Source organism: Octopus bimaculoides, chromosome 5, assembly GCF_046866305.1.
Source record: "Octopus bimaculoides isolate indiv1 chromosome 5, ASM4686630v1, whole genome shotgun sequence".
NCBI classification, from domain to species: Eukaryota; Metazoa; Mollusca; class Cephalopoda; order Octopoda; family Octopodidae; genus Octopus; species Octopus bimaculoides.
This window is the reverse complement of record NC_142932.1, coordinates 112,200,715-112,217,270: the sequence shown is the minus strand read 5'-3', so window position 1 is coordinate 112,217,270 and position 16,556 is coordinate 112,200,715. Positions and strand designations below refer to the sequence as shown.

The following is a 16,556-nucleotide window of genomic DNA, read 5'->3' as shown; positions in this document are numbered from 1 at the left end:
GTGGTATTTGTAAGTGTTGGGAACAAAATAATTTTGCATGATGAACCTAGTTTTACTGGCATTCAAGCTTTGACTAAGACATGTTCTTTTCTGGTATATGATACCCCAAATTACTCTATCCGTTTTAAGTTGGTAGTTTATTATTTAAAGAAGAGGTAGCTGCTGGCTGTAGCAAACAGAGAAGCCATGTAGAGGATTCTTTATTGGTCCAATGAATTTTAAGTTACACACTTGACTATGACACTAATATTCTCCCAAATATCGTTAATGGGAATCTTGTATGCACTTAACATGTCTTGGTTTTCAAGTAACATAGATAATACAAGATAGCATCAGAACTTAACTCCTTTTACATGCTAAACAACGCACATACCTCACCAAGCCAACTACAACTCTATATGACATCACCAACTCCACATGCCTGTAATTTGCTTCCTACAATTAGTCCATGCTGTGGTCATAAGAAACAACTAAACCATCATCCTTATGTAATCCTATGCTGTGGGAGTGGGTCATTTTTTGTTTTGTTTTGAGGGCTTATAAAATATACAAGTTGTTTAATTCACAGACCTCAGCACCAACAAAGCTACCAATGTAAGTAATGACGGAGTGAATAATCAGTTTTGAATGAATATACAGGCATGCATTCACTCACACACATTTGGTAATCTAAGCCTGAAAAAGATAGGTTTCTGTAAGAGGCCTGCAAAACTTGAAGTCACATGGAGCCGAATCAAACTATTTTAAATAATACATTTAACTCCGGTGTTGAGTGCATTTTTTTCATTTGTACACTCACTTGTATATATATTCATGCACATACATACATATATTCAATAAATGTGGTTGAATTTAATTATAAATTTGAGGCTGAATCTTCAGTCTTCACTCCACTGTCATAATGTATAGGGTATTCAGAAAGTAATTGCATTTTTTCACCACTATGAAATATGAATCAACCAATCATGTCAGAGCCATGGTCAAATGGGTGGAACTGTCTAAAAATAGTATATCACCCTTTCTATCTGGTAGTGTGTCTTTCATAGTTATTTCAGTAATAAACTCCATGGAGGACAAGAACTTTATGAAACAACATATTCGCCATTGCTTACTGTATGAGTTTCAAAAGAAAAGTACTGTTTACAGAAGCAATGGAAAACATTTGTGAAGTGTATCCAGATGCAGTGAAAACTCATACATGTCAGCTGTGGTTTGATAAGTTTAAAGATGTGATTGTGACACATCCAACAAGCCTTGCTCTGGAAGATAACCCACTCTGAATGACAACGTTTTGAATGAGACTATTGTATCAGATCCACATCAAAGCAGCAGATATTTGGCACAATAATTTAATGTGTCATGTTCAACTATCCATAGACATCATCATCGTTTAATGTCTGCTTTCCATGCTAGCATGGGTTGGACAATTTGACTGAGGACCGGCAAGCCAAAAGGCTGCACCAGGCTCTAATCTGATCTGGCAGAGTTTCTACAGCTGGATGCCCTTCCTAACGCCAACCACTCCGAGAATGTAGTGGGTGCTTTTATGTGCCACTGGCACGAGGGCCAGTCACATGGTAGTGGCAATGGCCTTGCTCAAAAGGTGTTTTTTACGTCCCACCTGCACGAGAGCCAGTCCAGCGGCACTGGCAACGACCTCGCTTGAATGATTTTCTAACGTTCCACCAGCACAAGTGCTAGAAGGCGGTGCTGGTAACGATTACGCTCAAATGGTGCTATTTACAGGCCACTAGCACGGAAGCCAGACAGCTGCTCTGGCAATGAACACACTCGGACAGTGCTGTTTGTGCTCCACTGGCACAGGTGCCAGTCAACGAGTATGGTTCAATTTCGATTTCGATTTCACTTGCTCCAACAGGTCTTCGCATCTCAACCAAATTTGGGAAAACATGCAAAGAGGGAATTTGGGTTCCACAAGAGTTTACGCTTGAGAACTGAACACAATCTGCAGCAATCTTCTACCTAGGAATAACAACCTGTCATTTTTGCAGTGCACTGTTAGAGGTGATGAAAAATGGGTTTTGCATCATAACAGAAAACAAAAACGACAATGGTTATCATGAACTGAGAGGCCAGTGCCAACACCAAAACTAGAACTCCATCCATAGAAATCCTTGCTCTGTGTTTGGTGGGACATGAATAGTATCATCCATTATGAGCTTTTGGAACATGGAAGAACCATCAATGCAGATGCCTATTGCCAACAACTTGCTCATCATCATCATCGTTTAACGTCAGCCTTCCATGCTAGCATGGGTTGGATGATTTGACTGAGGACTGGTGAACCAGATGGCTACACCAGGTTCCAATCTGATTTGGCAGAGTTTCTACAGCTGGATGCCCTTCTTAACGCCAACCACTCTGAGAGTGTAGTGGGTGCTTTTACATGCCACCGGCACGAAGGCCAGTCAGGCGGTACTGGCAACGGCCACGCTCGAAATGGTGTATTTTACGTGCCACCTGCACAGGAGCATTGGCAATGACCTCGCTTGAATGTCTTTACACGTGCCACCGGCACAAGTGCCAGGAAGGCGACGCTGGGCACAGGTGCCATCATGGTAAATCAAAAATTATGTCAAAAGTGGCCAGCTTTGGTAAACAGAAAAGGTGTTATTCTTCAGCATGACAATGCACAGCCACACTTTTCAAAATAAACCCAAGAAAAAATAAGATTGTTAGGATGGGAAGTTCTTCCACATCATCCTCCATGCTCACCTGACTCAGCACCTATGGATTTCCATCTGTTCTGATCACTAGAAGATTTTATAAGTAGCAAAACATTCAGAAACCGAGAGGAAGTTAAAATCAGTCTTTCAGACTCTTTTTTTCAGGAAAAGAAATAGGTTTCTTTGAACATAGCATAAAAAAGTTACTTTCCTGTTGGGCTGCAGTTCTTGAAAACAATGGTGATTACGTTCTTGATTAAAACTATTTGATTAAAACTATTTGATTAAAACTATTCAGATAAACATAGTTTATGTTTGTTTTTATATCCTTTCTGGTAAAACACAATTACTTTCCAAACACCCTAATATATCTCTGTTGCAATTACATTTGCTGAAAACGTTTGCAATGAAATGTGTTAGCAACTAAAATTTAAGATTATGAACAATGATGTTTCCTAGTTTCAGCTTCCAATACAAATATATAGAGTATACATGTGTTAATGTGTGTGTATGAGAGAGAGAGAGAGAGGGGGAGAGAGAGAGAGAGAGAAAGAGAGATAGAGAGAGAGAGAAAAGAAATAAGCAGAGAAGATAGACAGAAAATGTGTGAATATTTATAGTTTAATGTGTTAAAATAGTGTGTAATCTCTTATGTATATATATTAAATTCATACCATGTATTCATGTAAACATCCAGTGGACATGAAGTGCAGAAGGAAATGAAATGCTAAAAGCTTAGACCATCCTATTTATCTCCACTTCAAGCTCACAAAGAATTGTTATGAGAGAAGAAGAAGAAGAAGAAGAGAGAGAGAGAGAGAGAGAGAGAGAGAGAGAAACAGACAGAGATAGAGAAAGAAAGTGGAATGGATACAATTAATAGTAAATCCCAAAATGAATGAAAAGACAACAAAAAAATCTGATTGAAAATCACAATAAAATTATACTTAACAAAAAAGGTATAAAATCGTAGTGTATTAACATGTGTGTGTGTTTGCGAGAGAGCATACATATGATGGTAGTTTATTAGTAGGTAGTGAAGTACAGAGTGAGTTTGTTATTTTAGTGGTAGTAGTCATACGTTATATAAAATATGACATGTCTTATGTTCAGCAGAAACTTCATTTTCGCTACCTGTCATATAACATGATTCATTGATAAATTACTGTCTGTGTTCATTGATAAAATGTGAAGTGAAACTATAAACATCATGATAAATGTCACCACATAAATTGCATTGCCAAGGGTTCTCAGGGTCGTGAAGGCCCATATGCATCACATAAAGTGCATTGTCAAAATAAAGGATGTTACAATGTGGGCATGTAAAACTTCGGCTGTTGCCAATACATTTGTCTGAAACATTTGAACTAGAAACTGTTGCTGTAGAAGAATGAGAGCTCGTTTCAGCAATGGTACTTGTTACACCAATGTCTTTAATAAAAGGTGAAGTTCTTGAAGCTGGTGATTGACCACTTTCAAGGGATTGTGGAGGTGTTTGACGAATAGGGAGATGATCTTTTGAAAACAAACTCGATGGTTGCAGGGGAAAATAAGTAGAAGAAGATTTGGTCAGTCCTGGAACTGATATGTGATCTGAAGCTGTACTACTCTGAGGAGCAGCAGATACAAGAGATCTATTTGCTTGCTCCTGAAAATCAGAAACAGATTGTTTATTCAATGTTACATTGGAAAGATTCAACATGTTTGTATTAGGAAAGGGCTCTTGAACTGATAAACTTTCATCAATAATATAACAGTCATCTTCACTAGTCTCAGATTCCATTTTCACAGAAGAAACGTTTTTAGAATATTGGACAGATTCATTAGGATAACTTGTGTTTGTGGCAGTCAATCGAGATTCATGTTCATTAACTCCATACTGATTAGTTACAAATCGTAAAGAGGAATTATCAATTGATGGTTGGTTGGGGAGTGGTATGAATCCAGATTGGAAAACTTTATGTTTGAAATGCATATGTTTTTTTAGATCATATTTTCTTTTTGCAGCATAATCACAAAGATCACAGATGAAGGGACGGGCATCGGAATGAACAACACAATGACTTACAATTTTACTACGGAATGGAGAAGAAAAAGAACAGCTCTCACAGTGAAATAACCTACGTTTCTCATCATCCAGTCCACCGACCGGGGTACTATTATTTCCTTTATCAATAGCTGCATCCTCACTTATATCGGACACATTTCCAAGAAATGTTTGTTGTTCGTTATGCACTTGACTGAGATGATGTACCAAAGCTGAATGAAACTCTGTAGTGAATGAACACTGATCACACTGAAAATTCTTCTCAACATTTGAGTTTTCCATAGAATTAGCAGAATCGTTCATGATGATAGAATCAACATAAGAAATGGATATCAAACTTGCTCCAGAGACCTGTGAAAATAGAATAACATAAAGATAAATAAATAAAACAACAAAAATTCCGGTGAAAATATTTGAAAATAGTTTTAAAGATTTTGTTAATTTGATAAATATTTCTTTAAATGAAACTACTTATGATGGTAAGATACTGCTCTAATGATCAGAAAATCACAAGTTTTCAGATTATGAAATTATAATTAATGGAGGTATTGGAGATATAACTGGATGTACTTGATGGATAGAATCAACAGTTGACTTTTGGTACTTGATTGGAAAAGTTTCAAATACCATCTTGATGCTTTTAGGAAAGATATGAAAGATATTAAAATAATTGTCCCATTAACATAAATTTTGGGAGCTACTAATTAATCTGTTGAAGATGGAAGAAGTTTTTTCTCAAATAAATGCAGGCATCTATTTTGAAAAATGGAATAATGAAGTAATAGTAATATTTTATAGAATATCAAAACACACACACCCACAAAGATTTTAGCATAGTGAAAATGCAATTAACACTGTAACAGTTTTGCATAATTATTAGAAATGAACAAAAAAGGAAAAAGCTTTAACTAGAACATTGTCACTTACATTTGCCGTAAGCACTTATATACATTTGGTAGTATGTTACATCACAAACAGTTCTTGTTAGAACAGACTGACTTGTTGAGTCCTTTTTTCTGCCATATCTCTTCCATTCATCGAAGCAAGTCATCTGAATAGAGAGCAGTATAAAAGACTAATCTAGAAAAAGACACCAGGTAAATAGTGACAACACCTAATAAGAAAAAAGTTGAGAACAGTAATTAAAAAGAACAATAATTTTTCCTATTTGCAAAAGTTAACATTTGTATATAACAAAAGCATTTGTAATCAATGAAAATACACAATAAATACTTTATAACTGATTGGTGTTTACCGCTTTGTTTTTATGAGTTGTGTAGTTCCAGGCCAGTTGCAACTGAGGAAATCTATGACATGAAGAAATATATGGTTTGCATAATTAACTGAACAATTAGGTGTGACTCATATTTGTTATTCTGGATATCATGTCTTTGCCTAACCATACTATACACGTCAATACACAGTGGTTAATTGCATATGGTGCAATGTTGTAGTCTAGACATTACATACTCTCTCTCCATTGTCCAATTAATTTCTGTATGCTTCCAGTTGAAAAGGTTGGTTGGAGTGTGACAATGACTCATCTTCATTATCGTATCCATTTAATGCCCATTTTCTATGGGTTCAATGGTCTGACAGGAGCAGGCAAGCTGGACGACTATGCCAAGCTCAATGTTTGCTTTGACATGCTCACTGTAGCTGGATGCCTGTCCTAACATCAATCATCATCATCGTTTAACGTCCGCTTTCCATGCTAGCATGGGTTGGACGATTTGACTGAGGACTGGTAAAACTGGATGGCAACACCAGGCTCCAATCTAATTTGGCAGAGTTTCTACAGCTGGATGCCCTTCCTAACGCCAACCACTCAGAGAGTGTAGTGGGTGCTTTTACGTGTCACCCGCACGAAAACGGCCATGCTCGAAATGGTGTCTTTTATGTGCCACCCGCACAAGCCAGTCCAGGGGCACTGGCAACGATCTCGCTCGAAAATCCTACGGGAGCCAGTCAGGCGGTACTGGCAACGGCCACGCTCAAAATGGTGCATCTCATGTGCCACCCGCACAAGAGCCAGTCCAGGGGCACTGGCAACGATCTTACTTGGCTTGCCGGGTCTTCTCACGCACTTTACAAAATCTACTGCATGCTTTTTACATGGCCCTAGCACCAGTTGAGGTCACCAAGTAACTTGCAAAATCCCTCAACTGAGGGTATGTAGTATTGAGGAAGGTGGCTTTATGTCAGGTGATGAGACAAAGTATCATAGAGAGACAGGAATGGGTGTTTTATTGTAGGGGAGATACATTATTGCCTCAGTTGGAAAAGACAGATGATGATGAAAATGTGTCAGAGCATTATCTCACTTAGTTATTGTTCATTTTACATTTTTTTTTTTCATTTTATCTAGTTTCAGCTCATGAGCTGTAGCCATGCTGGAGCACCGCCATTTTTTTTTTTTTTTAGATTGGTGTTCAGTTGCATCGAACAGGCTGCCAGCCGATGACTATTCACAGGCGTGATCCCACTACTGCTCAACACGGAGTCTTTTGCCTGCTGCGTTTCCGCCCTGGGCCGGAGCGACCCTCCTTAGACAACCTGGTCCTGATGAGCTCCCTCTCCAGCACCATATTGATGCCGAGCTTAGCGCGGACACCCAATCGCCATAGAAGACCGACTAGCAGAACTCCTATCCTCAAACCAGCCAACCAACCAAGACTCCGAGTAGCTGGATTACAGGAGCACACCGCAACTCAATATTTATCATCAATGACATACATTCCACCACAATATTTGTGGATAATATGTGTGATATTAATGTTGCAGTAATTTCTGTGTACATGTGTTTTGTATGTTTGTTTCAACTGAATAGGAGAGGATATTGTTTAGGATGTTGTTGTATTTTGGAATATTATAGATTTTAGGGTGGTTGTGAGTGCAGTGGATAAAAAAGTGTGAGATGTACCTTGCATTAAAAGGGGCTGTTCAGTAGAATTTTAGCATATATTTATAGCCCATCATCATCATCATCGTTTAAGGTCCACTTTCCATGCTAGCATGGGTTGGACGATTTGACTGAGGACTGGTGGACCAGATGGCTACACCAGGCTCCAATCTGATTTGGCAGAGTTTCTACAGCTGGATGCCCTTCCTAATGCCAACCACTCTGAGAGTGTAATAGGTGCTTTTACGTGCCACCGGCATGAAGGCCAGTCAGGTGGTACTGGCAACAGCCACGCTCAAAATGGTGTATTTTACGTGCCACCTGCACAGGAGCCAGTCCAGCGGCACTGACAATGATCTCGCTCGAATGTCTTACACGTGTCACTGGCACAAGTGCCAGGAAGGCGACGCTGGGCACAGGTGCCAAGACAGACTGGGTGGTTGGTAAGCAAGCTACTTACCACACAGCCATGTAAAGGTGTGTGATCTAATGGTTAGGGTATTGTACTTACAATCACTAGATCATAGGTTCAATTCCTGGACTGAGCAGCATGTTGTGTTCTAGAGTAAACCACATTATTTCCGGTTGTTCCAATCTATTCAGCTGTAAATGGGTAACCCCATGATGAAATTACTTTTCAATCAGGGAGAATATTGGCCTGCTCAACTAGCCAGCAGGGGGCCATCATTTGAAAGCTAAAGCAATGTGAAGCGCATTGTGACAAGTGATGTATAACAACATCCAATAGTCTGGTCAATACCACGATACTGTGACAAACACACACTCTAACATTGACCCTTTTATTATTGCATTTCTGTTCAAATACACAACCTTTGCTTCAATTAATTTTTGAAATCCCTTTAAAAAAAACAAGCTTATACCACAGGACTAAGGGCAGTCTTGGGTGGGTTGATTATCAAAAGGATTAAAAGCACCCACTACACTCTTGGAGTGGTTGGCGTTAGGAAGGGCATCCAGCTGTAGAAACTCTGCCAAATCAGATTGAAGCCTGGTGTGGCCATCTGGTTTCACCAGTCCTCAGTCAAATTGTCTAACCCATGCTAGCATGGAAAGTGGACGTTAAACGATGATGATGATGATGATTAAGTTTCAGCCATGTTCTCTAAGTTCAGACTCACTCATTTTTATATACTTTTGTATGCATACATCTGGACCGGAAGATAAAGTCTAACTTCAAAATTGTCTGTCTTACCTGCTATTAGCACATATTAAATACTGTGTGTTAAAGCAGTCTCCAACTCCTGCAAGAATTGTAGATTACAACACATATTCTCTGTCTGTAATAGTTGGCTTCTTATAACCGAGGTCATAATAGAATAACAAGAGGTTTCTTTGATATTGTAAAGAAGCAAGTTGACATCATCAACTCTTCTGATATTCTTGCTAGATTGGTTCCGCATGTATTTCATCAAGGCAATAAATTCTGACTGGTTAAATATAATACTGGAAAAGTTGTTTCATGGTGCTAATGCTTGAGAGAATTACAGTTGATCTGGGAAGTACTTTTCAATTCCTCCATCATAATACTATATTTCTGATAGTTTTTTTCTTCTTTTTTTGTAGTTTGATTCTACTCAAAGAGCCATCGTAATTGAACCGACAGTGCCATATGTGAGCAATACTGCATATGCATTTGATTAACTACAACAGTTTGAAGGTGGTATGCAAAACTGGAGAATGGAAACGAACTGTATCACAGGTTTGATGCATCATCAAAGATGTCACTGCTGATTCTTATGGTTCTGATCTGAAAGTAATCAAAAGGTAGTATTACTAACTGCTGAGGGAAGTAAAGTTTTCTTAATAATCTATGTGTGTGCGTGCGAGTGTATGTGTATATATATATATATATATATATATATATATATATATATATCTATCATCATCATCATCGTTTAACGTCCACCTTCCATGCTAGCATGGGTTGGACGACTTGACTGAGGACTGGCGAACCAGATGGCAGCACCAGGCTCCAATCTGATCTGGCAGAGTTCCTACAGCTGGATGCCCTTCCTAACGCCAACCACTCCGAGAGTGTAGTGGGTGCTTTTTATGTGCCACAGGCACGAAGGCCAGTCAGGCGGTACTTGCAACGACCATGCTCAAAATGGTGTCTTTTACATGCCACCTGCACAGGAGCCAGTCCAGGAGCACTGGCAATGACACACACACGCACACACACACACATATATATATATATACACACATGCCTTTATACATATGAGGTGCATTTCAGACGTTTTGAGATTTTTAGGAGAGGCAATTATAACTGTCCTAGATTATTGTAACTTTAGTATATCTAAAAAAGTGTTCGGCCAACTTCCTTTTATTAAAGATTGAAGGAAACAGCTGTAACAGCACTTTGAGCATACTGTACCTAAACACTGCATATCACAGCTGACAAGAAGGCTATTTGGAAGCTCATTGTGAGTTAAAGTTTTGGAGGTTTTGAGAGTGTTCAGGAAGAGATTTTATCACAAAAGGCCAGAGCACCTGCACCAGTCCACAATTCTATCCTGTTAGCCAAACCACTTGACAAAGATGGGTATTAAAAGTGTCCCACACCCTTCCTATAGTCCAGACCTTGCACCCTGTGACTTTTGGTTGTTCACCAAGCAGAAGGAGAACCTTTTGAAGACATTGGTAAGATGAAGGAGGCTTTCACGGACCTTTCACTAAGTGGCTGGAGTCAGAGGATTCTACTTTGAAGGAGATGAGAGTTGTACTCTTTTGAAATTGATAAATGTTTCTCCAGAAAAAGCCTCAAAACTTCTGGAATGCACCTTCTATGTATTTATATCCATGTATTTGAGGACTGTGGAGGAGCAATGGCCCAGTGGTTAGGGCAGTGGACTCACGGTCATAGAATCGCGGTTTCGATTCCCAGACTGGACGTTGTGAGTGTTTATTGAGCGAAAACACCTAAAGCTCCACGAGGCTCCGGCAGGGGATGGTGGCGAACCCTGCTGTACTCTTTCACCACAACTTTCTCTCACTCTTACTTCCTGTTTCTGTTGTGCCTGTAATTCAAAGGGTCAGCCTTGTCACACTGAATATCCCCGAGAACTACGTTAAGGGTACACATGTCTGTGGAGTGCTCAGCCACTTGCATGTTAATTTCACGAGCAGGCTGTTCCGTTGATCGGATCAACTGGAACCCTCGATGTCGTAAGCGATGGAGTGCCAACAATTTGAGGACTACTCTTTTGAAGCTCACTGTGTGAAAATTTTGTGTTAAAGACCTAATTGACACCTCTACTTCCTTCCCCAAGCAGCAAACCTTAGACCTTGTTTGGCTGGTATTGTTTAAAACAGCACTACATTATCTACCTACCTATAAACCACACAGTTCAATGTGACCTGATCAGTTTGGTGCCCTAGTTCTTATTTTGGCCTGCATGGGTCTAGACATTCAGCTGACCTCCTTCCCCATATCCTGTGTGCTGAGTCCTACCCTATACTGTTATAGCTGGCCACCCATGCTATCTCATCTCCTCCACACCCTTAGGCCATCAACCATTTCTTAAGGTGAGTCTCATTGTATTTTGGCTCAGCCTGATGATACAATCAGTATGATCAAATGCACTTTGTAAATTGTATTTGCCATTTATCAATCATAAGAAAGCGAAATCGTCATGGCACCTGTGCCCAGCATCGCTTTCCTGGCACTTGTGCCGGATGGCATGTGTAAAGACATTCGAGCGAGATCGTTGCCAGTGCTGCCGAACTGGCTCCTGTGCGGGTGGCACATAAAATACACCATTTTGAGCATGGCTGTTGCCAGTACCGCCTGACTGGCCTTCGTGCCGGTGGCACGTAAAAGCACCCACTACACTCTCGGAGTGGTTGACATTAGGAAGGGCATCCAGCTGTAGAAACTCTGCCAAATCAGATTGAAGCCTGGTGTAGCCATCTAGTTTCACCAGTCCTCAGTCAAATCGTCCAACCCATGCTAGCATGCAAAGCAGACGTTAAACGACGGTGCAATAAAAGAAATACCAATTTCATTTTCCTTCTTTTTCTCTCATACAGATGTGCTCTCCACACTATGTATTGGCTTTGTAATAATTGCTTGAACTCTATCAGGTCATGTAATAAAGGGAGTCTAACGTAGATTCTATCAAGAGCGACAACAATAATTTTTGTTGTGCAGCTAGCCCAAACATTTCTACTATATATATATATATATATATATATATATATATATATATATATATATACACACACATGTGTGTGTGTGTGTGGTATAGCAAGTAGTGGAATAAACAAAGTACTCAATATGATGTAATATTTTTCCACTGTTCAATGTTGGTCTTGTCTTTTTCCATTTATGTAGGGTTTTATATATTCAATGACCAACAAGTTGACATCAGAATGACGACAAAATTATCTTTCAATTTCTGAACACATTTGGAGAAAGCTGTGGTGTTTCTCTTTTCAGTTCTCTAACATGGGACCACCTTTCAAGTGCCAATAGCATGATAAAATGTACCCAATCCACACTGAGAAGAGATTTGTGTTAAGAGGCATCAAACTGTACAGATCACGTAGTAAAGGAAGAAACAAACATAGAGTCAGAGGATCTTTGAATTCTTTCTTGTTGGGGACAGCATCTCTAGTGTCAATGGCACAATAAAATGCACCCATTCTCTGATGTAAAGTGGTTTGTATCAGGAAGTAAAATGGCCAGACTGCATGGTTGTAACAGAGCAAAAAAGAATTGGGTCTGCATTTGCTAAAGCATCCACTGTACCCCTGCTAGTATGCTAGGGTCAATTTAACATAGACCAAATTAACAAAGAGCACAATGTTGCAATGCTTTCTGGGAAGTAATTTTATTCAATATGTATGAAGAGAATAAGTAGAAATCTAATATTATATACTCAGTGTAATGAAAGAACAAACAAAAATGCAGTAAGATTTCTGACAGTGACAAAAAACCAGAGCTTAAAATGGAGTACAGACGAGTTGGTTGTCAGAATACTGAAGAATAGTTAAAATAGAGTACCCGTGAAATAAGGTCCCTGAATGGCTGAGGTAGTTTAGACATTTTATAATAATTCTGCTTGTCATTGTGTTACTTAACCTGTTAGTAATGCTTTCACGTGATTAGAGATAAAGAAGGGAGAAAGAAAAAAGGGAGAGAGAAGCGTCCATGACATGAGGTAGAGGGAATGTAATTGTAATGCTTTCATGGCATTAGTTGAAGGGAAAGAGGGGAGAAAGAAAAAAGAGAGAGAAAAAGAGAATAAGGCAAAGAGTGAGACATGTTTCAGGTTTTTGGATAAAGTTTTCAGAGATAACCCAATAGGTTTACCATTAATTCTGTGAAATATTCACGGGTCCCACAAGTAGTTGATAATTTTTGTTAGTCTGGTGATCTAATTAGTCCTGGGAATGGCTTTAATGAAACGACAATTGCTAGAATAAAGAAAGAGTGAAAATAGTTTAAAGAGATTTTACTTCAGCTGACAACAAAAGAATTCCTCTGTCAATGTACAAAGCAGATTTTATGAAGCATGGATAAGAAGTGCAATGCAAAATGTTAGTGAGATATAGGCATAAAAACATGGATGATCTGTGAAGTCTGAAGAGAAATGAGAGAAATACAATTAGTTGCATCCGTAATGTTAACCTGATGAGTGCAGGAGCAGACCGAAGAAGGAGGCCTGAGGGGCACATGCCCCCTCAAGAAAAGTGCACCCTTCTAAATAATGTAACGTTAGAGACATCAATTGACATATGCTGAGAGATTTGATGTAAATAAACCTAAGTGCTCAGTGAAATATTGGTGTGTTATGGACGGTAACCAAAGAACAGAAAGACTAAAGACATGACCTATTTGATATCAGGATGCTAACCTTGGGCATGAAATGATGAAAAATATGGATAAGTGGTACAATCAACCTGTCTAACCTTTTCTAGGGGAAAAAGACACTAAAATATTGATGATGATGTTGGTATGTGAGCTGTTGAATTGTCAGATAACAATAATAGAGAAATATATATGCACATAATTTAATAAAGTAATCAAACAAGTTTGTGTAAATTCTGAAGTTATTTAAAAGAAGAAGAGAAAAAGGAATAGGTTTATGAGATGCTTTTACCTTAGAGTAAGACAACTGCTTTTAGTATTAAGTTCCATATCTGCGTTCAAACCCTACCAGATTCAACTTTGCCTCTCATGCTTCTGAAGTCTGATAAAATAAGTCTCAATCAGGAACTGGGCTGAAACAATCAACACTCCTCCTCTTAAAAAAAAATGCTTGTTTTGTGAGAAACCAACATTTAAAGGTAAAAAAAAGCCACAATTTACTTCACTTAGCTACCAATGTCTAGCAAAAGCAAGAAAGTCAGAATGTGATTATTTCTCCTCCCTTGAAATATTGAACCTGTAGAAATGCACCAGTAGAAACGAATATTTAATTTTAAATTTTAATATTTAGTGGGAAAATTTGTACAGGAAGCACATTACTAACAAGTACTCAATGTCAAATTGTGTATAAACAACATAGTATTTGTTAGTACTTATCAAAACCATAAAATAAACAAACAAAACTGAAATATTACATCAGCTTGATCAAGAGAGTGTCTTTATATTTGACCCAACATAATAATTCATAACACGTGCTACAACAATTTGTGTTATGTATATTATGATGTTAGTGAAACAGTTGTCAAAGGAAATAGATAATAGAATCAAGAATCGACTAATTAGTGCCTGTTATGTAAATGGGCTAGGGTTTTATTAGTTGCGACATTATAAAAACTACAAACGAATTTATGAAGAGCAACAGAAAAAAAGATTATTATATATTTTTTAAGAACTACAGCCAAAGAAGTAAATATAAAATAATTGTTCTTCGTTATCAGTTGTTTTGTTGCAGATTAATGGTAAAACCGTTCGTTCCAGCGATGACAATCCTATATTTTCTGACAAGTATCCGAGTTCATATACGATGTGTCTTTTTTAAGATGTTATGGTAGTTTGATGAAAATTTAACTGCTATTTGTAGCCGGTTGAACGACCATGTAGAAGCGGGCACGTTTTGTTGTTTAACCCCAAGTCAGCTCTCATCAACCAGGACCTCCACACCTATGATCAAAAAGCATTCTGGATATGACCGCCTGTCTTTATTATTATTGCTATTGTTATTTTAGTATATCTTAGGATCATTATTATTCTGTGTCATTTTTGTAAACAAGAGGTTATGTCTTGAGGGAAATTTGGTTGCTATTTCTAGCAGGTCGAACGATCACGTACCTATTTCCTCGTTAGCTTGTTTTGTTTTTTACTCCCACTCCAGTCTTGATATAGCAGACCTATAATCAAAGGCATTCCAGTCGTGACCATCACATCACATTTTTCATCACGAAGTGGACTACACTACCAAGTATACTTCATTTTGAAAACGATAGGGTGTGGTTTGAAGTAGATTAGGCTGCTATTTCTAGCGATCGAACGACCACTTAGGCTCACTCGTTGGTTTGTGTTGATTGTGCAACAAAAACAGTAATTACTGAAGATGTTCAAGTTAGAAATTTATTTTTTACTCTATCAAAAAATGACACTACGATTTTGCATTTATGTTTAAAAATTTAACTTATAGCAACCTGAAACAATTAATAAAATTTCTCTAAAATAACCATTTATATATATATATATATATATAGTTGGGTGATGGTCAATGTTACGAAAATAATTGATAAATTAATCAAAAATATAAACTTAAAAGTTTAAAGTAATTTACCTGCAGTGTCCGAAACTAAGAAAACGCTAGATTATAGGAATGTTATCATGAAAAGTAAATAACAAGGAAACGATGAGGAACAAATTAGTTTAGCAAATGGGTTCAAAGCAACCGGAAACTGTGCATTGAGGTGTCGCTGTTGTCAACAAACGGTATCAGCTGAAAATATGACTCGAATTAAACATTTTTTAAAATAAAAAAATGCCACACAATAAAACTATAAATCATATGAAAACAGTAATTTTAATACGATCGTTGCAAATATTTGCCAGTATTTGTGTTTTCGAGATTTTGAACTTAAAACTCAAACGGGCAAATTTTCTAAATATAGAATATTTTCGCGTCATTGGTAAAATCTTAATTGCCAAGTTACGATTTCGTACAAGAGTTTCCCCCCATGAATTGCTCTAATAAAATAATAAACCTATTTTTCTTATTTTGCGGATTTTTTAGCTGTTGGATATGTTGCAATTAAAAAAAAAATTATATATGTAGAAATGCCAGGATAAAAATCGTACCAAATTTAAGATGAGATATAAAAAAAAGTTGTTTCTTTAAAAAAGTGATTTCTTTAAAATGTTCGCTATAAATGTGCTTGCAATGAAACATGTTGCGATTTATTTTCTTAACGTATAAAAAAGCATGAAATTGAATAAATCATTATTAAGAAAAAGAAATTCTACAGTTTCATTTCTGTAATTTTAATGTTTAGTATTAAATTAAAACAATATGATTTTTCAATACATTAAAATCTTTGTAGTGGACGCATTTATTATGAACAAATTTGTATTGGTCCCCACCTGGTTCCGTTTTTATAAGATATAAAATAAGTTTACTTCATCATAAACAATTGAAATGTTTTATTTTCATTATAAATCTAGCTTTAATTACATTTTTAATTTTGAAGAGATTGAACATGAAAAAAAAAGCGTCAAACATTAGTATAAAAAATATCGTTTTAATGAATAATAACAAGAAACATTTTTTTTTAGTTACTATCCGAAGACATATGATTCCGCCTTCGTAATCACTAAATAGTAACAATAACTGCATATCACGTGAGAATATAATTAAAGTGGATTAACTGACAGAAATTTGAAAGAAAAAATATTTTATTTTATTGGAATTCTTTCGTTGAAAATTAACCA

General features: G+C 37.4%; 1 protein-coding gene and 1 non-coding gene across 12 annotated transcripts in view; both read right to left on the bottom strand.

Moving 5' to 3' along the window:
- The window catches only part of LOC106868546 (uncharacterized), an 18,271-nt gene extending 2,487 nt beyond the window's left edge, over positions 1 to 15,784 (bottom strand). Inside the window, exons 1-6 of one of the 11 annotated variants that reach the window (XM_014913865.3) lie at positions 15,409 to 15,545; positions 13,765 to 13,885; positions 12,975 to 13,078; positions 8,850 to 9,404; positions 5,662 to 5,785; positions 3,611 to 5,085 (exon numbers count right to left, since the gene is read on the bottom strand). In XM_014913865.3, the coding sequence (XP_014769351.1) occupies positions 3,850 to 5,037 (1,188 nt within the window). In that variant the 5' untranslated portion in view covers positions 5,038 to 5,085; positions 5,662 to 5,785; positions 8,850 to 9,404; ... (1 more) ...; positions 13,765 to 13,885; positions 15,409 to 15,545 and the 3' untranslated portion in view covers positions 3,611 to 3,849. Of the gene's footprint in view, positions 1 to 3,610; positions 5,086 to 5,661; positions 5,815 to 8,849; positions 9,405 to 12,974; positions 13,079 to 13,764; positions 13,909 to 14,921; positions 15,273 to 15,408 lie in introns of those variants that run through there. The other 10 variants (XM_089352958.1, XM_089352959.1, XR_016242026.1 and 7 more) reach the window with 10 other exon arrangements.
- LOC149135684 (signal recognition particle RNA) lies at positions 7,155 to 7,450 on the bottom strand. The gene has a single exon (XR_016242063.1).
- Positions 15,785 to 16,556: the final 772 nt, after the last annotated feature.